The following is a 23,820-nucleotide window of genomic DNA, read 5'->3' on the forward strand; positions in this document are numbered from 1 at the left end:
CGGCGCCCACCCTGAGGGTTCCCCGTGAGGGGCGGGGATGCCGACGGGGCTGGGAAAACACCCGCGGTCACACGCTGCTGCTCGTTACCGCACCTTCCACCCAGATCCAGCTCCCGCTCCACGGGAATAAACAGCAGATTTCACGGGGGCCCAGCCGACTTTGCCCGAGAGAACCCCCCCGGTCCCGCCTTCGCGAGCGCGGCTCGGCAGGGACTCAGTTTCAAACGAGGCGCCCTCAGCGCGCCGGGCTGGGGCAGCCGGGGCTGGGAAAGCCGGGGTTGGGGAAGCCCGTCCCCGAGCAGCCCGTCCCCGCCGCCCGCACCCCCGTACCTGCCTCCACGGCGTCGGCGACCCGCAGCGCCAGCGGCCCACCCTCAGCAGCTCCGAGGGGAGCATCCCGCGGGGAGCCGCCACCCGCGGCCAGGCGCCCCTTGCTCTTCCTTTTGGAAGAGGAGGCAGACATGCTGCCCCACTGCCGAGTGGTTCCGGAGCAGAGGCCGGCACCGCCCCGGGGGCGGAGGCTCCGCGCCCCCCGCCCCTCTCGGTGCCATGGCGCGGCTGTGGCGGGCGCTGCGGAGGGCGCGGGGCTGGGCGGCCCTGGCGGGGCTGCGGGCGCGGCCGGACAAGTTCGGGGGGGTGAGCGTGGACCTGGGCGAGCTGCGCCAGCCCCCGCGGGTGGAACGGGCCGCCTTCGGGCGGTGGCTGCGGGGCAAGTGCCGGGCGGGGCTCCCGGGGCAGCGGGGCGGGCGGGGGGCGCTGTGTGAGGGGCCGGCGGGGTCCCGGGGAGCAGCTCCCCTCAGCCGCCGCCTTCCCCTCACGGGCACACAGCCGCGGCCGTGCGGCGGGGAACGCTGGCTGGAGGGAGCAGAGGGCGCTGAGAGAACCACGGAATTGTCAGGGTTGGAAGGGACCTCTGGAGATCATCCAGTACAACCACCCCTGCCAAGGCAGGGTCACCTGGGGCAGGTGACACAGGAACGCGTCCGTGTGGGTTTGGAATGTTTCCAGAGAGGGAGACTCCATGACCTCCCTGGGCAGCCTGTTCCAGTGCTCTGCCACCCGCAGCGTAAAGGAAGTTCTTCTTCGTGTTGAGGTGGAACTTCGTGTGTTTTAGTTTATGGCTGCTGCTCCTTCTCCCGTCGCTGGGCAAGAAACTGCAAGGAGTCTGACACCGTGCTCTGGTGAAACTGAAAAGAGTCTGGCACCGTGCTCTTGGCACCCACCTTTGGGATATTTATATACATTAATAAGATCCCCTCTCCGTGGTCTTTTCTCCGGTCTAAACAGGCCCAGCTCCCATAGTCTCTCCTCGTAAGAGAGATGCTCCAGACCTCTAATCCCCTTTGTTGCCCCTCACTGGACCCTCTCCAGTAACTCTTTCTTGTACTGAGGAGCGCAGGACTGGACACAGTACTCCACATGAGTAGATTCCCCTGTGCCTTACAGCAGACCCTGACAGAAAAGCCATTATTTCACGTGTGAACACCAAGTTGTACCACGTGAAATGTCAAGCTGGCAGCCCGTGTCGTTGCTGGCACCTTCCTCACACCAACAATAGTTCGACCCTGTAAATGAGGTGAAAATACAGATCTTTGCTCGATAACCCCGGTTGTTGTGCGCAATAAGGTTTAAAACCACACAGATCAAGGGCAAGGGGGGGCTGTCTCTGAGTGGTGGCTGTGGCCCTGACCCTCCTCACTTCCCTCTCTTGCAGAGTCCGTGGCTCAGTGGCGGCAGGAAGGTCGCATTGCCGTCTGGCTCCGTGTCCCCATCCTCCAGAGCGGGCTTGTGGCAACAGCTGCTTCCCAAGGCTTTGCTTTCCACCACACCGAGCAGGGCTCATCCACCCTGACGCTGTGGCTGGGAGAGGGGCCCAGCAGGCTGCCAGGGTTTGCCACCCACCAGGTGGGTGTTGCAGGTGAGTTACAGGAGTGATACCCACGAAAAGACTTGAACAAGCCCTTAGGACCAGTGGGAAATGGGCTGTTCCTCTGGACAACCAGCACATGGAAACCAGCTGCCAACTACTGTTGGGGTGACTTTACAAAGGGAAGTGTGTCATTCATGAATGTGCCTGTACAACAGCATATGTGGCTAAAAACAGCCAGATGGGGGTTTCTCAAAACAATTCCAGTTGGAAAAAATTGTGAACAGCTCAAGGAGAAGAAAATGTGGTCCTGAAGCTGTAGAATGGGAGCTCATGAATATTGCTTTTAAACACCATTCTGAGAAAGGTGTTGTCTTTTCATCTTGCAGGTAAGTGAGGGTAAAGATTTCAAGCAGCATTTTAAAATGAAGAAGTAACCACAATCATAGAGAAATAAAAAAGCATTTCTCTGCTCGCTGTCCTTGCTGTAGATGCTTAATATATGAACCTGCTTAACCTATGCTCACATTAAGGTCTGTAAATGGGGACAACTTGACCTAACAGGGATTGTTCAGAAGCTAAAACAACTATTAGCTGAAATTACAGTGGTCTAAAAGCTGCTCTGTGCCGAGAAGTCTGTATTCCAAACAAATATATTTTACAAGCAAACATCTGGACACCATAGTCTTTACCAACTAGAACTCCCACAATCACAGTTGGAAAGAAGTTGTTCCATAACTGAGAACATTTGCAAGGAACTAGATAAGATGGTTCCCCTTTTTTTTGGTTTTTTTTCCCTTTGTATAGCACAGTACAAGGAACTGATGATGAGCCAAAAAAACTTTAGCTTCACCAAATTCGAATGTCTTAGCACTGTCTCTCTGCAGAGTTCCACAGGTATGCCAGTGCCTATCCCATCTCTCGGTAATCTGTTATTTGGAGGTTTGTTTGGACCCCTCGTGTAAAGGTTACTTTAACACTCAGAAATTATGGGATAGGGAGAGCACATCTCTCCAATTACAACCTTGACTTGTTTGTCCTTGCCTTGCAAGGACAGGGACTGTGTGGGACGTTATTTCTTCACCAAGTAGTGTTAAGACCCATAAATAGCAATTTGACAAACCTAGTTAGGAAGAACTCACAAAAGATGGATTGTTCGGTGTAGCAGCAGGTCAGGTGAAAATAAGTTTCGGGGAAAACGCCTTGAATTACAAAACAGTGCTACTGCCGTCGGCAGTGGGAGCCTTCCGTCCCACGGCCAGCAGAGGGCAGGGTGGAAGCCGAAGGCGGCCTTGGATTTTGTCAATGGACATGTTGGAGCATGTTTTCCTGAGGTATGGAAACCTCACCATTAAAATATGTGGCATTAAACGGGAGCAGGATAGCGCATTCCCTCAGCAGAAGCTCCGCGTTACTCCTTGTGGTTGTAACTCGAGTGCTTGAGGAAACGGGACTAATTGAGAGGGGTTTTTTCTGAAGTAAGACCTGCACAGCTGAAAATGTCCTTTGGAAGAAAATCATGTAAAAGATGTGTTGTGACCCCGGTGGGTGTTAGGAAGGACTTCGTGTAAGAGAAATCATAACTCTGGAGAGACTCTCAAATAAACATTTGAAAATACAGAAAATGCACTTTCAGAGCATAATTTGCAGTTCTACTTTGAAACACTTGGCACTCTGCAAGTAGGAAAAAGCTTTGAGGAAAGGAAAAGTTTCGCAAGTGCAGGTAGATGGATTTCATAACCTATTGCACAGATTTAGAAACTGCACAACATAAAATGTCTGTATTCTTTGCTATCACTTTTCAAACCTGTGCATTTTTACTCATTATTGGGAGTTTTTTTAAAAGAGGTAAGGAGTTAAGGAAGGCATTTTGGGCAGGTAGACAAGCCGATTTCTCTGTGAAATAATGATTGCTATGTGGTTTTTTTTCCTCTATTCCACTCACTGTCAGTGGAGATGGAACACATCCCAAGAATACACTGAGCAGTGTGGCTGCCACCTGGAATATGTTTATTCCATTAGCTTTCTACTTTAGGATGGAGAGCTTGGGTAGTGGAAGGGCTTCATTCTATTTTTAATTAATTTTATTCAAATATTAAATTATGTAAATATGCTCTTTTATATTCTGTGGGTGTCAAACCCCAGGCATTTTTATTTCCTGAACAAAAAAAAAAGTATTTTAAAAAGTATCTGCAGCAAAGGAAAGCAATTTTCTGATGAGAATCTCCACCTCAAAGCTGTGGCCAGTCAGTGAAATACAGGACTCAGTCCTTTGAGCATCCTGGAAATGAAAAGCAGAGACATGGAGAGTGGTTGGCTGGCCAGAGGGAAACCAGCACAGGGAGCAGGCAACAGGTAGCAGGTCTCATTGCCAAGTAGACCAGCAGCTGGTTTTCCTGCTGTCTGGAGTTTCCCACGCAGGGAACGCTGCGCAGCCAGGGCTTGCGCCTCGGGATGGTCCAGCCAAGTGATGACAAAGGTGTGAATAAGCGAGGTCAGGTCATACTTGACCAGACTGGATGAGAGTCGCCAAGCAGAGAGTAGCAAATGTTACTCATTGGGCTTGGCCATTATTGTTTAGAAATAGTGGAACATGTGATGTGTCTCCCAGCTCACTCGCTGCATCCGTTTGTAGGCGGCAGGATTTTCCACATGTGCAAAGATACAGGAAAGTCTCTGGTGTATGAAGTGATTAACATGTTTTGCAGAAGCATTTCCAGCATTCTCCACCTACTGGGAGGAATTGGTCTGCCACCCAGAAAGGGACATGTTTGTAAACATGCCACGAAACAATGGCACAGGCAGACAAGTTGAGGAAGGAAAGTGAAAGGAGAGGAAGAAAAGTAAAAGTCATTTATTCTCTTCTCCCTCACATGTAGTGTAAGCCTTACAACAAAGCTGTTATTTTCATTGCTACCTACCTTAATCTAATTATTGAATTAAAATCCTTGGAGTCTACACACACTGAGGATTATCAGCCCTAGCCAGTCCTGTTACTCAAGGAAATGGGTAAAATGAGCAGCTGCATTAATGTGAAACTGCACAGGAAGGTTATGATGGCCCAAGGAATCAAAAGTGATTTAAGAGTAGTTCCCAAGTTGTTTTTCAAATACCTACTCTTGTCTGCTGCTGTTTACAATGCCAGCAGTTGTGCATGCACTCATGTGGTCGACAAGTGCTTTTCAACACTGAACATCTTTGCATACATGTTTACATCAGGCATAAAGAAAACAGGTAGGATGAAGATATTTTTCCCCTCCATTACTCATTACCTGGAGTTGTCTAAGGGATTTTATTTTTTTAATGCTTTCCCAAAAGAGAACATTCAAAACAAAGCAGTGCTGTAATACTGAGTACTTGGCTGGGTTATAAGTATAAACCTTTCCAGAAAGTCCCGGTGTTGGATGTTTTAAAGCTCCAGGTACCACATTTGTAGCAAGGGGGAGAGTTTTTAAAACTGCAGTTCAGGGCCTGCAGTCAAGCTCTGATCTCACTGATACCAACCAGGGGCAGCTCAGGGCCTTCTCAGCTACTCTTGGGAACATGAGACTGGACAGCAAATCCTGTTAGTGTTCTTCCTTTCTTTTTGCTTTGGTTTTAGGTATCCTCTAGCAGAGATTCTGATCATCTTAGTGACAATTGCACTGCCAAAAATGACATTTCAGGGGAATAGAAACAGAGAACGCATACTTTCTGTTTGATTCAAGCTGCAGTTTCCTGCCTGCAGCAGTTCTCCCTGGTCTCAGCAAACCATTTGGCTGAACAATGGCTTTACTAGAAAACAATCCCAGTAATCACAGCGTGCATCAAAGTTACTCCTGTTTTCCTTTTGTTCCCTCTTTAATCAGCAGAGTACTTGAACCTGGACACTGCTAAATATTTACAGGAGGAATGAAATCCTACCGTCACAAGCCAGGGGGAGGCAGATATGTGACTACCCTCCCAAAACACGTCCTTTGGCATATCTTGAAGGAAGACTGGTATTTCATCCTTTAAATGTTCCTCCTACACAGAAGTCTGCCATGTATTATTAAAAAAACAGAGGGTGTTGTGAGCTGGACATTCATTCTTTAATAATTCCCTTCTGTGGAAATATTTCCCCGAAGCATTTTAAATGCATATATCACAAATCTGCCTATATAGTCTTCCTCCTGCTGTAAAATGACAGAAGCATTTTTTTATAGTTAACTGCTAATTTGAAACCCATGCATGACTGATGTGGAAAAGAGCCTGGTAAACTGCACCACAGTACTCGTTCTGCTCACCACAGGACTCTTTAAAAATCTGAGAAAAATGCCTGTTTTAAAGGAAGGATGTTTTTAAATAGGACCAGTGAGTGTGGCATGATGATTAAACATGAAAGCACTTGGATTTTAGAAAATAGGAAAACTTGTAATCTGCAGGAGAAAGTCATGGGCTGAGCATGAGGACATAAGGAAAAGCTGCACTTTTCAGTCAGACATCCTGAGGTTTTTTTTTTAACCAGTGGAAGTGTCACTTTTCCACTTGGAAGCAACACTTTTTGGTTAACAAGTTGACTCAGATTATTGCGAGTTCCTGTCATGAGTTCATAGATAGTCACCCAGCTGAACATTATCGGCACCGTGAGCCCCCTGAGTAGTAAACCTTGTGTGTCATTAACCAGAAAACACTCAGATCTTCGCTACAGCAGGTGGGAGTTCTGTCATGAATTTCACTGGAGAAAAATTCTTACCCCTTAAGGGTGGCTTCTCGGCCAGAGTCACTGGAAAATTTTCTGTTACTTGAGCAAGATTATAGGCACATCTCTGCTGCAGCTTTGCTAGATTGTTTGGGTGACCTCTTGATCTTGCATTCTTTAGTTCTGATATTAACACAAGCAAGTTTTGCTTTTCATTTCTTGTCTAATCTGGAACTTAAATGTTGCAATTATTTGTCTTGGTACTGTGCTAACTCTGAATTTTTATACAGGATACTTAACCTTTTTGTGATATTTTATTGTGTATCAGTTTTCCACCAACAAACCACTTTGTGATTCATCTAAACAAACCTTGCCAACTGTAAATGGTATCATTAGGGTTTTGCTATGCTTTATCAAAACATGTTAGATTTTAGTTGTTAAGATTGGACATAGTTGTCCAGCATTACATTTTTTTTCAATCTTCTCTACTAGGTGCTGTTCTAGATGAAAGCACTGGAAAGGTGCTGGTTGTACAAGACAGAAATAAGGTAAGTTTGTTACAGGATTATAAAATAGAGAAGTTCATTTAGATAATCTTGCTCTGTAGTATAAAACAAAATATATGCTTATTTTTGTACCAGTCCAGAATTGTGATAGTTTAAAGTTACTTCCTTTTACGAGTGTCTTGGAACACATCTATCAACAGATTGCTGTATTCCATTTTAAGGGAATAAAAAAGCACTTTGAAAATCAAGGCCTTTATTGTGAATTATATACTCAGCACTGCTAAGTATCCTTCTTGCTTTGAGTTTTTCTTCTGTAACTGACCCAGGAGTCCCTAATCATGTGTTTGGATCCATGCAGACCTCTGGAAAACCCCCACGGCTCAAAACAGATTTTGTGAGGAGGTTGCTGATTTTGTTTGGTTTCAAAAATTCCAGGCATGTCTGTGGCTTTAAATAAGCCATGCCATGGTTGGCCATGACCTGGAGAGCACCTTAGTATGGCAAGTGTAAAGATCCCTAATTCCTCACAAACGGAGAATGCCAAACCAGAGCATTAGTGTGGGGATGGTGGGTCGTGTGATGTGGCTTGAGGTCACCAAACATCCATCACTGGGAATGTCTTCCAGCCCCCATCAGGCTAACCTAGACTTTTAATCCAGCAGCTGCAGAAAGCTCACTGGCTCAATGGCAGTTGCCTGTGCTGCGTGTGGTGCTATTCCACAGAAAAGGCATTTAGCTTCCATTATGGTTTCATTTGCAAAGTGTCTCTAGTACAGTGAGATTAACTGCAGTTTTAACATGAAACAATCAAACCTAGGTGGACTGAAATACACTTGGATGCATCACTTTCATTTTATATAATTAAAACTATGTCAGAATCTCACTGGCTGCATTTTTCTGTCTTTCCTGAAATAGCTACTAGGACATTTCTTCCCAGGACCAAAACATCAGTTCATTAGTAACTACAACACGGTTAATGAACTTCAATGAAAGGGTGCTTTCATGGGCAGGTTCAATTATACAACATGTTGAATTTCTAACACAAAAGACAAAGGTATCTCTCTTCCTCTGAACTCCTTTCCTGCAATTAAAGATTTTTATTTTTTTATTTTTACTTATAATAAATAAAAACATCAAGGACTTTTCTATAGCAGGACCTTCAGGCTTACATCAAGAAACCACCAGTTAAAGCATGAACCTACCTCACATGCTGTAGGCTCCAGAAGTGGTTCCAGTTCTAGAGAGTGTCTAGGAACAGGACAGCACATTGTAAACTTTAGAAACATGACCTTTATTTATCCTTCTTACACGCAGAAATATAAAACTGCATGCTTACCGTGTAGTAAGTATCTTAAACAGGTCTCAAAGAATATCTGCATATTTAGAAGGAAACAGTAGTTTCCTAAGCCCAGGAGGTGTGAGGCTTAACTTCTACATGTGTGGTTTTGTTAAAGCTCCCCCACAGGCATTTTCAGTGCAGGTGTCTCTACCCATTCTACAGTGACATCAGATGCTCTAATTTGGGTACTGGGTTCAATTCCGTACTCACCAGGCATTACCTCTTTCACCTCTGGCCCCAAAACACAAGAGGACCAGTCTGGCACTGCTCTTCCCCGTTCCCTCAGCTCATTCTGAAAAGTGGGATATGCCAGGTCAACTATTTCAGCTCCCCTTTCCAGAACAAAGCTGACAGTGCAGCAAGTGAGGAAGGTGAAAGGAAAAAAGTGATTGCTTCTGACTCTCCTCTTTCCAGCTCTTTATTGACTGGGTAAAATTAAGTCTAAATGCTGAAGTGTATGAACATCCATACACTCCTTGTGCAGTGAGCAAATATCTCAGTGCAAGCAAATAGCTCAGACAGTTGTTTCCCACTGTCAGTTCCACCACTTCTTTCCCTTCTCTTTTCCCATAAAATGAAGTTTCCCCGAAATGGTGTCTTTTAAAATAAAGGATGTTCTGAAAGCTTAAAAAAAATAATTAAGCAGCTGGCAGAATTTTAAGAGCTGTTTAGGTTTAATGGTGAAAGGACAATTCCACAGCACACAAAGATTTCCAGGAACCAAAAGCAAATCTGGAAGCCAGCAGACAAATATACGTATTTTCCATCTGCACTATTTTTAATCTATTACTTCAAAGTCCTATCCAAGCCCTTTAAGAATGCCCAGGAAAAAAAAAACATTTTCCAGTGTAGTTGTTGGGGTTTCAAATCACTGGAAAGCAGAGAGCTTCCCCCTCTATGCTGCATGGACAAAAAAGCTTTTTTTTTTGGCCAGTGTGCTTTTTTACTGCATTAATTTCTAGGTGAAGGGTAACTTCTTCCTACATAAACTTTTAATAAGGAAAGAAATAAAAAATACAGAGAACTGAAGCCTACAAATCTTTATGCATTTGCAAGAGGTGCAGGGACTTGGACTCCTTTAGCAGTATAAGTAACAACACCAAGTCTCCACGTTCTAATACTGAACTTTATTGCAATTCAATAAATGTTTCTATATATAAATCACACAAAAGCCCTCAGTTTTTGTATTCCATAAAAATGACAAGTTACACTAAATGATTATTACAGACACACAGAGTCATCTTAAAGCCAGTGCAATATAGAACAGTACTACAATCATAATACCTGTTGGTAAGATTAAATATATATACATTTTTAAAAAGCCAAAACCACTGAAGGGGAATACATTAGTGATTAAATATAAGATTATATTGTCTATAGCAGCTTTTCTTTAATACTCAACTACTCTATCTAGCAGCAACGTTGTCTACTGACCATTAGACAGTTTGTATTTTCAGTCAGTAGGTGTTTTGTTCCAATAGTTCATACAGACTGTAGCTGTCTCTGATCATCACCTTAGCAGGAATGAATAAGTTCCTACTTCCTGCTGTTTGTAGGAGTCATAACAATACTACTGCAACTTCCAGAAAACAAGTCACATATTAATTATCTCCTTCATATTTGAGAGTACAACACAGGCTGTATCCTTCATTAATGTTTTCTCCTCCAATACAGACTATAAATGCATGGAAATTTCCAGGAGGTCTGTCTAATCCAGGAGAAGACATTGGTAAGTCCTAGGAAGACAGGTCAGATGTCAACAGAGTTACAAAGACGTTAACACTACTGAAATACAGCATGACCCACACCACTCCTTTGAATTTGTTTCTTTGAATTAATGGTGAGCAGATGAAGTGACATGATCCTGTGACCTTAACGGTAATTGGGTAACATTATATTGGTAACATTGGGTAACATTTGGGGCAAAGAAGTTTTGTATTTATAACATTTACTCTTTTCCACAATTTCTCTTAAGTGAGTGCTTGAAGTCAGCTGACTTTTTGTGGGCTTGTTGGATATGCTGTAATATGAGCCAGAAGTGCAGAGGATTAAGGTAGTCAGTATATGAACTAAATAAAACTGAAACAGGGAGCTCTCGGCTCACACTGAAATCCAGGGCAGTGACCTCAGTGATGCACTGAGCAAAAATTTCCAGCTCTCCCTTTGTACATGCAAACCAGAATTAAATACAACTTTTGCTTCCTCCCACCCTCATTCATTTGATTTGTTTGGACTAAGAGCTCTTGGCACAGGGCAGCATTAAGTGCAGCAGCTCCGTCCTGTGGGCACCTACTCAACCAGGCACATAAAGCTCTTCTGTATTTATTAAGAAATAATGCTGATTTGAGGAAACCTCTCATTTCTGCCCAGCGTAGCACAGGTGATGACAAGCACTGGTGCAGTTCTGTTCAGTGGTCAATGAACAAGGCTGTTTATGAAGAGAGAAAATTTGGCTTTTTTTCCCCTTTGTATCTCACCCCTTAAAATCATGATACATAGACTGGTTATTTTTTAAACTGGGCATTGAGCCCAGGTTTCCTGACTGTTCCATACCTTAGAAATACCTACTATTTTAGCAGTCTCCCTACAACACTTGCAGGGCTTGTATTCCAGTTCATTATTTCAACACATGGAGAAAGTTTCTAGTTATTGGGATATGACTGAATTTAGTTTCACAACTCCAGAGTCTCATTTTCAGACTTTTTGTCAAACCCAGTGAAGGAAATCAAAACTATTTGCTGGACAATGCAAATAAATACATGTAACAGTGAAATGGATCCATGTTTTCAGAAGAATCCCAAACGCTGTGGTTGTTGTCTAGCCAGGCTTCTTCCGACTTCTAGTGCCAGAGGCTCTAGGCCAGGAGATACCAGCAGGGGTTTTGTGCCAGCACTGGCATTCCAGTGGGATTCCCCAGAGGGATAGTGCTACTGAGTAAGCCAGAGGCCACCCCTCAAAAAACAGGTGAGATTATGGCTGGAGCCTGGATGTAAGTATTGGAAAACACCCAGGAGAAAACAAGTCTCCCACAGCTCCCCTCCTGCCACTACTAAACTACATAATAATAAAAGTTATGATTCTCTGCATCACATCTTATATTACAAGAAGATATAAATTAGTGAAGCATAAAATATAATAGAGCTTAATTTTCCTTTTTTTTAATCCTTACATACTCATACCTTATAAACTCATTCAAGAGACTACATTTTAAATTACAATTAAAAATTGCAATTGCAAGGCTTGAAGATCCCGTGATTATATGAAGTGACAAAATACATGGCTATCTACTTAAATGAGTACAAACTGATTCGTGCAAGTAATACCAATAGTTTCATAATGGATTAAGCAAAGTGCACACATTTTTGTATTTGAGTATTTCTGAAACTCAAGCCCTAGTGTTTCTTCTCGTTTAACTGTCAGTAGATATTTATATATATATATATATATACACACATTTAAATAAAAGGGAAACAGAAAAAGGCACTTTAAAAGCAGAGCTCAATGCTCAAATGAAATCCCTAATTATCACAATTTCCTTAACTGTAGCCTGCTTCAACCTTTCCCATTATCTCAGTTCTTCACTTCTATGTAATACAGCCCCCTGCCCAATAACAAAACACAGGGAGTTTTGCTTTGCAACCACTGTTTTAAACCAGGGGACCACAGAGGCCTCTCTGGGCAACATAAAATGCAACCTCTGCAAGGGTCAGTAATGGTACATGAGTGTCCTTCCCCATGTGGGAAACTTCACACAGGTCATTCCACGGCAAGATAGAAGATGAGCTGAGGCAGAAATATGTGCAAACCAGGGCCATTAACGTACAGTAATTTGGCCAATGCAGGATTAATCATTTTGGTTATCTATTGTTAGCCACTGTATGTCCAGATTATTTCCAATATTTGAAACTACCCCTCAAATGCCTGTTCTGTTCCCCTCTGACATGCCAAGATGAAAGCTTCCATAGGATGGCAAATCTCTACAGGTCTTTTAAGATGTATTTTGCTTTTGGAAGCAAGCCAGCACACTCATTTCCTATTGAAAGTGAACTAAAAGAAGCAGGTATCACAACAGCTCGGATAGAAGCAAGGAGAGGGATGGGGATACAAAGGACTACAAGGAGGGTGGAATGCTGCCTTGGATTAAGAGATCAGCAGAGTCAGCAGCCATCAGAGTGTCCATGTCAAACCACCCCCTGCACAGTATTATCAAAAGGGGTAATTCTGCAGGATACACACAGGAAAGGCACTTAGGTTCAGGGACCAAAGAATTAGCTTATCCTTGTGCTGGAAGAACAGACTTACATCCTGAAAACCTGACGAAGCAGAACAGAGAACGCTTTGAGTTAGAGGGTTTCCGCCTTTCCCAAGTGTTTAAAGAATGCTAAGCGTTGCTCTTTCCACCCAGGAGACACAGCAGTTCGAGAGGTTTTTGAAGAGACTGGCATCAAGTCAGAGTTCAAGTCCATCCTAAGCATCAGGCAGCAGCACCAACACCCCGGAGCCTTTGGGCAGTCGGACATGTACATCATCTGTCGCCTGCAGCCCTCCTCCTTCAGCATCAGCTTCTGCCAGCAGGAGTGCCTGAGGTGTGAGTGGATGGACCTCGAGGAGCTTGTCAGGACAAAAAACTCTACTCCCATCACCAGCAACGTAGCCAAACTCCTACTGTATGGGTACAGGGAAGGGTTTGATAAGATCGACATAACCATGAGGGAGTTCCCAGCTGTCTACACAGGCCTGTTCTACAAACTGTACCACAGGGAGCTGCCCGAGTCCTACAGAAACATTACATGAGAGCAATACATTTCACATTTCGTTAGATTAATAATTTAGAATTATTACTGCAGTGTTGCACATTAAATTTATTCATGGACTTCTTTTTAGGTAATTATTAGTAAGTAATTATTCTCTAATAAGCTAAGAGATAAATTATTTTTAAAGGTAAATATTGCTGCAAGTGTGCATCAGATTTGTTTTCCTTTACTCCATAAAGAAAGCATAATGTAAATAAAACAGCTCTGCAGAGATACCTAGAAGAAAACAGATGTGTTATTGATCTTGAAAATATATTTTCCAAGTAATTTTACCTCCACACACACTGGCACAATAGGTTTAAAGAGCAATATAAAGACAGTATGAAACATTCATGTTTTAAACTGGTATCTGGAAAAGTAGTTAATATCAGCAAATAATTGCTTATATTTTGCTACTTCGGGGAGGAGTAGGAAAGTCGACGTCTTTAGTGTAGTGTGGCAAATGTGCTCGGAATCCGCCATGGGAATCAGCTTTTGGCAGACATGGGAAGAAAAAGGATAGCTTTCTGTCCAGGTCCAGTTTTTGGTCCAGGTTTGTACTGTCCAGTTCTTTTCAGTGCCACGTACCAGTCGGAGTATTTCCGTGATCGGTAAGTGTTATAGTTATTAGATTCCAAACGCTCAAAGAAGAAACATTCTTCTGTTGCATATTTCTAAAAAGGGGGAAAAAAAAAAAAGATTATCAGTATAGCATCCAAAAACAATTCTTCAGACTCACGGGACTAACTTAGCAAAATTGTGAGTTAGGAGTACCTCTGTCTTTAAGAAATGGATATGAAACATTTCATGACAGAAGAATGATAGTTATTTTGAAAATATTGTTAAAAACACCTACAAGAAGAAGAGGGTTTAACTGTCGTTCATTTGTAGCGTCTAACACAAACCAAGCAGGTTCTAGTTTGTTTTCACTGTGTAATTCTTTGTTCTGATCAGAAATTCAAACATTTAAATGAAGGACCCTGTCCCTTGGCACTCAGTGTCTTCCAAGCTCAGCAGCTTTGCCATCTCCTCCTAGGTTATAGCCAAAAAGAAAAGCAGGGTGTAAGAGAAAAGGCAGCATTTCCCTTGCATTCCTGAACCCAGCATTTTATCCATTAGATAAATAGCATGGCAGAGTTCCAGCCTTTGCCTCTTCTTTTCCAATTTCAAGGTTTAACTTTTCCTAAAGCTAATTCAAGTCTGTGTTTATAGCATTCCAAAACAGTCTTTTCAAGATTTTTTTAGAATTCAAAAAAATAACGTTAAAAATTAAAGAGGTATATTCCACACGGGGACCAGGCATGCCATAGTATTCAGAAGTACATCTATGGAATTACTTTACTTCTGGAAGGAAGTCTTCAAAGCCAGCTCCACCTACACGGAATTAACACGGCTCTCAGCTGTCACGGTGGTAAATCCACCTGCAGAACTGGCACTTCAGGCAAGAGAAATTATTTTCTCAAATATAAAAAAGGCAGAAGTTCAACACCCCAAGAACTTGGAGGGTGCATTTTCTTTTCATAAACACCACCTCTCCGTCCATCAGTTCAGTCAGATTCATTTCCCCTGAAAATTTTTGGGAATGCCAGAGGAGCAGAAAAGCTCGTCATTAAAAAGCAAGCGTGTAAAATACTGGGGAGCAGACAGGGAATGTGAGGCAATCCCTGAAATTAGCAGGCTACCCTTTGTTATCATCTTCTGTTAATATTCATTAATATATAAAGTGAGCTTGGAACAATTAGCCTTCATACAGAAGGCACAAAAACATACAAGAGAAGGGTAACTCCTCATATATGCCAAGATTCTGTAGCTACAAACAATTAAATCCTTCAAGTGCAATCTGGAATAAAGTGATCTGTCTCCAAACACATCTTCAAATAGAAGGGTATTTTCTCCAATCATTTTCAGATATGAATTTTTGCTTCTAAGAAAAAGAACTTGTAAGAGAAAATCTATCTGCGGTTTTTCATTTCTATAACTCATTCATACTTGTACATTTCAAATAACAGAAATCCCATTCACAATTTTCATGTTATTTTTATTTTAAATAATTTCTCTCAAGATAAGTTGTACTTCAATGCTTTGTGTTCCAGCAATGTGAGAACAAACGCATTAATCACCTCAAGCCACAGATCCAAGCATGAAAGGGAGGAGGGCACAGAAACTGTATAAAGAAGCATTTAAAAACAAAACCTTTAAGCAGCGTATAGCAAAGTTCAGTACAATTGCTCAAGCTGGAAATTCAGGCAGAGACACCATCAAAAAAGTGTGAAAAAAGAAAAGTCTTTTTCTGCACAAAGCATATGTGACACCAGTGGGTTCCTACAGTGTGTTGCCAATGTAAACATTTTGACATAAAAGCCAACATTTAGATGACAAATGCTAATTCAGGCTTCACAAACTATGTATTCCCTAATGTCTGCCAAAGGAGACATTTCAGAAGCCGGACTGCTGTCCAGCAGGAGCGGGATGCCAGCCACCACACTGAGAACCTCAGCCCCTGGAAGAACCCTGGATATCAGTGGTTTTTTCAAATACACTTAAGTCTAGGCTGCACTCAGAGCGCTGATCCAGCAGGGAAAGCTTCCACAGCACAGCATGAAACACCTGAACTCTGCAGCCCTTCAGGAGAAGGATAAAGGAAGGGAAAACACCTGGGGCAGTGGCAGGGAACGAGTTCCCCCTGTGCCTGCCCTGTCACCAGTATTTTGTTGGCTGCCAAGCAAGCCCTCCCTCCTGACTAAATAAAATCCTGAGTCCAGGAATTTTCAGCTTTAGCAATCCTGAAATCCTCAAGTCGATTCACTCAGGGCAAATTAATTGCCTGAAAGAGGGGCAGCAGTTTCCTGCAACAAGGTGGTTCTTCCCATATTTGCACAGACATCACCCACTGATTGATTTTTCAGTGCAAACCTCATCTGCCCTAGAGTCACACCATGCCAACAACTACCTCTGACATTTTGAACTTGGATTAGGAATTAAAATTCCTCAAGTTTATTAATTCTCAAAACTGAAGCCAGAGGGTTTATTAATCCACTACCACAGTGGATCCAGTACGGCCTGAGAGAGGTGATGATCATATTCAGCCTTTTCTAACTACAAAAGGGCCCAGAAATGCAGGTTATTCTCACAAATATTCCTGTAGCACAACTTTAATCCATAACATCAAAAGACAAGAATTTCCCTTCAAGTCGAGTTTTTGAAGTGAAACCATGTAAGCACAACAGACAGAATGAACAGGTCATGCCCTTTAATAACAAGTTATCGTGAAATATAAGTTAGTCAAAAGTTCAATTCTTCCTTTCATAGGAGGTTTGGTAAATTCCTTCATTAAACAAAATAATCACATTTCTTTCCGTAAAATGAAAATATTTTATTATTATAATTAAATGAAACCGGAAAGTGAAAATAAGCCATATCAAAAGTGAAACGTTTCAGTGTTTCCATTAAAAATCTGATGGAATAGATACTTTTCCGCGCAAATATTTTCAGTGAAAACAGCATTTTCCGAGGGGAGGTCTTGACTATCTGCATTAATAACCAGCCGTTTCCTCCCGTGACACAATTGGTAAAGATTAGTTCTCTCCCACAACTGAGTCTGTTAGTGAAGAGCATGAAACTGCTCCATTAAAATCAGCATCATGCAGCTTTCCAGACAAGAACACGATGCACTGCACCCCCCCACAGATCACCAGGATGAGCAGCGATGCACCGGCCTTGCAATAAATCATTCTGCAAAACCCAGCTCAGAACAAACTCTAAAGACACGTCTGCACAAAATAATTACAAAAACATTTGGCAAGATGAAAAGCAGGCCCAACTAGTAATTTGCAAAAGTATTTTTGAAGATGTTGATATATTTATAAAACAAGGACACTAAACGAATGGATGCTGGACATTGACAAGTAAGTAAAGCAAACAGACATTAAAAAAGACAGAATAGTACTTGAGTGACTGGTGGATTAGAGAACTACATGAAGTGTTTAGAAACTGAAGTTCCATGACATTTTAAAAGAAATAGCCAAAGGTTTCAGCAGTGTTTCATCACGTGCACTGACGAGATCACTGCACCACAAAGGTTTCCAGCGTATGCTCTTTGCAGAGCTCTCGCTGAAACACAGCCCTGCTCAAACTGAACGACAAACACTGGCAATTAGAAACAGTTTCATGAATGTGTTTAGAGGCAGAAAAGAGTAGAGGCACAACCAGCCACAGACTGTTAGAAGTCACAATACAGAAATCCTCATGGAAAAAACATTTGCCAGTGCTACAGAAAACAGCCATGAAATTGCAGCAGCATTCATTAGGCTGGGTGAAGAACAAGATCTTAAAAGAGTAGAGAATTTTCACCTATGAATAACAAAATAAAATTAAAAGAGCTGTAGGAAGTAGTGTGCGCAGCAAACACAATGCAAGTAATACCCATTTCCAGAAACTAACACAACTGTTTTATAAGCTCAAGTGAGAAGTACAAAGTCACTCAGCTTTATACATTTTGAGAGCGTAATTCTGAGTGAACAACTGACAGTTTCTAAGCACTCTGCCTTACAGGAACTAAGCAGCTAAAATTGCTGCAAGGAAGGCATGTTCTACAACCCAACCCTCTATTGCAACAGCAGAAATCCCAAATACAACGATCCCCTCGTGTTTATAATTTTACAAATGGCACTAAACACCCTACTTCGACCATTCGCTGTCGCTCGGGTTAAAGAGGATGATCTGAATGGGAAGGCAAATGCCACCACACCAGCACCACAGGAAATTCCCCATTACCCTTAACTCAAGAATAGCAGAGGGACAACTCCTCATATTTTCTTCAACCGAGCTGTCACACAACACCCAAGTAACTTGAAGCAGGTCCTGTAACTGTACTCACAGGCATGAACAAAACAGGCTTCCTGGAGCCAGAGACGTGGTGCCGCGGAGCACCCCGGGGAGCCCTGCTCCTGTGAAACTCCTTTCAGCCTCATTTCACTGAGGCAGGAGGGAAATCAGAAGGAATTTCTGCAGCCCTTGGCATGGGTCTCTCATCAGCTGCTGTTCAGCCAGGGTTAGGAATGCACATTACTAACACCAGTCACTGGTGGCGACTTGCACAGAGGCTGAATGTTCAAGACACCAAAGTATCAGGGACTATTGCAAACTGAAATTCCCATGGGATCAATGTCCTGCAGTGGTGCTTCACCAGGTTTGCAGGTTTGCCTGCACTGACGGTTATGGATGAGAGATTTAAGCAAAATGAATGTCACTGCAGCTCTTAAAGCAAAATTTATATTCCAACTCCGGGAGTCCTTATTAACTTTCAGAGCCTGCTACACATATTGGCTTTAAAACATAGTTAAAAATTCAGCTGATATCAATAAATGCACAAGAGTTTAAACTAAAACTAGTCTCACTAGAGAGTAGTTTAATTTATCTACATTTATATTACTTTTTAAAATTTTATCATCACATTTTCAAAAATGTATTTGCTTGCCAGTTTTCTAGTTAGGAAGTAAACATGCCCAAAAAACTTGATTCTCTACAAAGAGAAAAATGAGAAAACAATTTATACAGATTAGTATCATGAAAGTAAAACAAAATAAATAAAAATTGGCTTTATTTTCTATTTTAAAAGGTCTTTAAAATCACATGTGTAAGGAAGTGAAAGAGGATAAAATTACTCCTGGGGGTAAGAAGGCAAACATTTCATTCTTCATTTGTTTTTATAACTTCCTTCTGTACATGATCACCATGATTTTTTTTCTCTCTCAGACAAGCCATTCCCATTAAATTTTGCAGCTTCTAGGTAGGACAGACATACCCAACTCTTCTTAGTTTGTAATTTAACTAATTGAAGTTGTGCAGAGCTCATTTCTCACCGATAAATCACACACAGAGAGGCTGAGTAAATCCTGCAGGAGAGGAGGTTGCTCCATACAGAGCGAGGACAGGACCTACAAATACAGACAGAAACATGAACAAAGCAGTGCTTACCAAGGCCAGCAATCTGCCATCCTCCTTCATGGCCAGGAAGCGATTTGCAATCACACCTTTGATCGACACCACTCCTCTTTCTTCCGCTTGAAGCTGCAGTTTGACTGCGAACAAAAAAAAAAAGACAAAAGGAAGTTTTCACAGCCATCGGGGCATTTCAGCACTTGAGAGTGACTTGTCTTCTGCTTCAAACCTAAAACCAGAGAAAGCCTGAGCTTCAGCTTGCAAAGAAAACAGTAAAACTTTGAACCTCTAGCTTTTTGATGCCGTTTTTATCAAAGAAAACGCTTATTACAAAGTAAGCAGCTACCGTCAAATTGGAAACAAGGAGAGTGAGTTATTCCATCTTCATTTCACATAGAGGCAACTTAAATACCCATTAAATTCCCTGAAAGGCAACTTATGGCACAGTCGGCTGCTCACAGAAAGTGGAAAATGTTCATGGTGATTTTCTTACTGTTCACAGAACGGCGCCGGACACTGAATACGCGACAGCTCTGTACGGGCAGAGCCACGACTGAGACCAGTCAGGACCATATCGCTCCCTGAATGTTCTGGCAGTTCCCAACAGAAAAGTATTAGTTTACATCATACATCCAACAAGTGGTGAGAACAGACAGACAGAACTGCAGCAGTACATGAGGACAGCAAAGGCCCAAGAAACAGTGTTATACAAATCAGGAACATGATTTGAAACAATTAATTTGAAGAAATTGAAGATTTTAAAGAAACAAAAACCTGTAAGGTCGTATCACATAGCATTTAGCTACTGCCTGTGAATTACTGACATAAAACATAAACTGATTTTTCTAGCCATGAATCAAACCCAGCAGTTCTGATGAACATAGGAAAGCTTTCACCTTTGCCTGCTTGGTATCCATCATCTCAGGTGCCAGCTTCATTCACCCACCTGCTCTGATGCACTAGATTCTTTGTTCTATTTAATGATCCAGTTTTAAACAGCTTGAGCTTTAAAGCTACCACAATAAATGCTTGAAGTGACTGTAAATTTTGGAGAAGGAGCAACTCTCGAGATTCAGAGAGAGGCTGCTGCTTATTTGGCTTTTTGTTGAAGGGGAAAAGAGAGTACCGAAGAAACCAACCAAAACTCCCAACAACAGGAGTACCGGGAACACGAAATTATTCGGGTAATTGCTGCAAACCCTTTTCGAGGGTAAAAGTAAAAAGTTGGGCACAAGGTTTAATTTCATCTCGGAATCAAGTATCCAAAATACAGCCCTCCCAAGTCATGAGGCCAACATCAGACCCGTGAACAGCTCCAAACCCTTTGGTATAACTCCTTGCCCTCTGGGGAAGCAAGAACGTGGAAAAGTGCTCTGGGCAGGGACTGCGGGAAATGGACTTTTGAGATGTGCCCAAGCACAGCTTTCACCACACACTTAACAAGGAACAGCTGTGTGGAATAGCTGAAAATTAATATTAATTACTGCAGTACCGACTTATTATGCTTCGTGACTTTCTCTGGACAGAAAAGCACACAAAATCCTCCAGCAGCACACTGGGCCAGAAGTTCAGATCCTGTAAAAATAAACTTTTAGGAAAGGTTTTGAAAGCCTGTAAAGATTTGTATAGTTTGGAGAAGCTGGTGAAGTGTTACTCTTTACAAGGGAAAAAAAAGATTTTCCTGCAGAGTTTGAAAAGCGCTGCAATACTGAAAGTCCCAAAAGCAAAATCAGCTTCACTGGATTTTCCTCTCCAAAGGCACATGAACAAACAGAGCCAGAATAGAGCTGTGACTTTTTCAGCTTTCAGCATTATTTTATGGCTTTATGAATGCAATTGGAGTATTTGCCACAGTGTTTTGCTGATCTGGAGGTGCCAAGATACAGCCTTACCAATCACACACATTTTAACCACGTGATCGACACCAGAAGCAACAGTTTTCAGTTTAACTCACTGCAATTTGGTTAATTGGTTATAAGAGAAATTTATCACTTGATACCAATGATCTGTATCTTTTGCAGCCCTTAGGTCACCAACAGCAACAGTTCAGACACTATCCATCATTTCAGATCTACCCATATTTGAGTAGTATTACTCTACGCATATTACTCTACGCATAATAACTCAAAACCAGATCAATGGAAGCAAAATAATTCAGACATTTGTAGCCCAAAAAGGTAGCACAGATTATTGTGAAAGAGCTCGTTAACCAAGGCCTAAAAAGGCCCTTTTTCGCAGTTTCTGGCAGTCCTTCGGGAGGGCCCCTCCAGCACGGCAGTGAGTTATTTCACTGTTCACATCCATGCCCTTTAATTTGCAAGGAACTCCAAGCACAAGGCTCTGGTCGATTCCTGCTGGTGTTGTGACAACACAGAACTCGGCCTGCTGAGCAAACATCCCGAGCACTGAGGCTCAGTCATCACCAAGTTATGAAATAAAACAACGTCCCATCCCAAATATAATCGAGGTGACCTTTACGCACGGACAACTGAAGGGACTCGGGAAATTTACTGCTCCCGTTAAAGACCTGCTTTTGTCTCCTAATAAGCTGACTTGTGACCATCTCCTTTTTTTCTGCCGGGCAAGAAGAAATGAATTGCAAGAAATGGCAATTTCATGCCAGCAGAGAAACTCTGGGGAAGAAGGATAAAGTTGTATCTTTGAGAAGATAAAAAAAAAAATGGCTTGGAAGACACGAATGAAATAAAGTTAAGGCACTGAAGTATAATTCAGGAGGTGAATTTAAAACCAGTGTTACCTAACGCTGCTAGAGTTCTCATTAAAGACTATTAGATGTAGATACACACACAGCCTTCTAAAGCTGTAAGGGTAATCTACACTCAGAATTTCCAGATTTTCTTTTACACCTATGTGTCTTCTTGCTTGTAATACCATCTGCATCTCTATATGGCAGATTTATCTAAGAAGACGATCATTAAGTGGGAAAACTCATCACTTTGGATGTAGCTCAAGTGAACCTACTATGTCTTCAGGTAGAGAGGGGACATTTATTCCTAACAATACACAGAGGTTCTCATTAGGAATATGTACTCACTGATATTTTGGTTGAAGAATAACACGAGCTACACAGCCAAACCTGAATTTCCACTGAAACCAGTACAATCTGTAGCACTAAATGAACCACACAGCAACAGGCACTGAAATGCTCTCTTTCCCAGGCTATATGGTCAGGACAGATGTACAAGCTGCAGGTTAAACTAGCCAGCATATTTAAGGGAGAGTTACAAATGGGCATTTATTTCACAACTTGGAGAGACTTTTCTAAGAATATGGAAGTTGAAAAGTGGTATTTAATAGCTTTGTGGTTGGCAAGGTTTCAAATCTCAGTTAAAAACTGGATCTTCCTTGCTTTTCTTAAAGAGCTCAAAAAAACCCCTATTTCCAGGGCAGTTTTGCACAGTCCAGTGGAGGAAATAATTTTAAGGACAAGGAGCACAACATGGACAGAAAAGCCATTAGCAAATGTGGAGAATACAGAAAACATGTACATTTTCCGAAAGTTCTTTTACTACCCTGAGCACTAGAACTGAAAAATCACACGTACAATGCAAACTCCAAAGCCCTTTCACAGTTCTCATAAACCAGCAAAGCTTTAGAATGGCCCAAGCCCAATAACACCGCACTAACTTAAATGGTCCCAAATGGTTTCTTTGCTCTGCAGCAGAAAGGGTTCGGCCAAAAATCTCCTTCAAATCTCCTTCAAATCCTTGAAGCTCTTGGCAAAATCTACCAACTCAATGCTTTAGAAAAAGGGAGCTGCACATTTTTTAAGTTGCTCCCTGCTGAGCTGATACTACCTTTCTCACATTCCTGGCTGGAATCTGTTGGCAGCTGTAGAGGAGCCTGGGGCATCCCAAGCACTTTGCCTGCGGCAATCCATGTGCAAGAACCCACTGCTGGTATTTCAGTCAGAGCAGCTGCACAGGCTAAGATGTTCTGGGGCAGGAGTATGCCACAGTATCAGTAAGAAAAAGGGAAAACAAAGGTCTGAGTGGGAAGAGAAAGGGACAGAAACACTTTAGGAATAAAACAAAAGACAAAAAAAGAAAAGACCAGGGAACACGGAGCAGGGTAAGTGTGCAGGACAGGAGGGTGCTGCACCAGAGCATCAGGCAAACACACATCTTCAGTAGGTGGAATGTGATGATGTATTAGCCAAATGGATTAATAAAACCCACATTTTCCTACTCCTCTACAAGGAAATGGGAACTCTCAACCACTACATCAGGGAGCCTTAAAGAAAAAGCCAGCCATGAGCTTCTGGCTTTGGAGACACTTACACAGCAAATAAAGGCATAATTACAGCCTCAGCTGTATTTTCACTATAATCCACCTAGCAAAGATCCCTACAAATAAGACTTCAATGCAGACTAAAACTAAGAGTACCAGCCACAGTCTCAAAATCCCACACACTTCAGGTCAGAAGGATCCAGTCCAGCCTCCTGCTCAAGACTCTCCATCGCTTCAGAGTGAAAATCCTGCGGCCTCACTGCAGCTAACAGAGCAGCTCATGGACCTTGGGAAGAGAGGACAAATTGGATACTATTTCAACCCATTTTCACTGACATACAGATGCTTTATTTGAACTAAGAAGGTCATTAGCAAAACACCTCTCACCGTTTACAGCAAGGGAGAGTTTATGTACCCCCGAAAACTCCCAGGCTACACGTCTCTGGATCAATGACTAGCATTAG

The 23,820-nt window shown here is 42.4% G+C and overlaps 3 protein-coding genes across 3 annotated transcripts in view; 1 reads left to right on the forward strand and 2 right to left on the reverse strand.

The window, feature by feature from the left end:
• SPATA5 (spermatogenesis associated 5) overlaps positions 1 to 507 on the reverse strand; it is a 167,675-nt gene extending 167,168 nt beyond the window's left edge. The window contains exon 1 of the mRNA XM_032685188.1: positions 331 to 507. Within this exon, the coding sequence (XP_032541079.1) occupies positions 331 to 463 (133 nt within the window). The 5' untranslated portion in view covers positions 464 to 507. The remainder of the gene's footprint in view (positions 1 to 330) is intronic.
• NUDT6 (nudix hydrolase 6) lies at positions 1 to 15,022 on the forward strand. The gene is made up of 5 exons (XM_032685190.1): positions 1 to 84; positions 1,715 to 1,905; positions 7,020 to 7,075; positions 10,047 to 10,101; positions 12,778 to 15,022. Exons 1-5 carry the CDS (start codon positions 38 to 40, stop codon positions 13,164 to 13,166), a joined length of 738 nt encoding a protein of 245 aa, XP_032541081.1. The 5' UTR covers positions 1 to 37; the 3' UTR covers positions 13,167 to 15,022.
• FGF2 (fibroblast growth factor 2) overlaps positions 9,479 to 23,820 on the reverse strand; it is a 25,610-nt gene continuing 11,268 nt past the window's right edge. Inside the window, exons 2-3 of the mRNA XM_032685191.1 lie at positions 19,142 to 19,245; positions 9,479 to 13,839 (exon numbers count right to left, since the gene is read on the reverse strand). Coding sequence (XP_032541082.1) covers positions 13,654 to 13,839; positions 19,142 to 19,245 — 290 coding nt within the window. The 3' untranslated portion in view covers positions 9,479 to 13,653. The remainder of the gene's footprint in view (positions 13,840 to 19,141; positions 19,246 to 23,820) is intronic.

This window comes from Chiroxiphia lanceolata, chromosome 4 (assembly GCF_009829145.1).
Source record: "Chiroxiphia lanceolata isolate bChiLan1 chromosome 4, bChiLan1.pri, whole genome shotgun sequence".
Taxonomy (NCBI): Eukaryota; Metazoa; Chordata; class Aves; order Passeriformes; family Pipridae; genus Chiroxiphia; species Chiroxiphia lanceolata.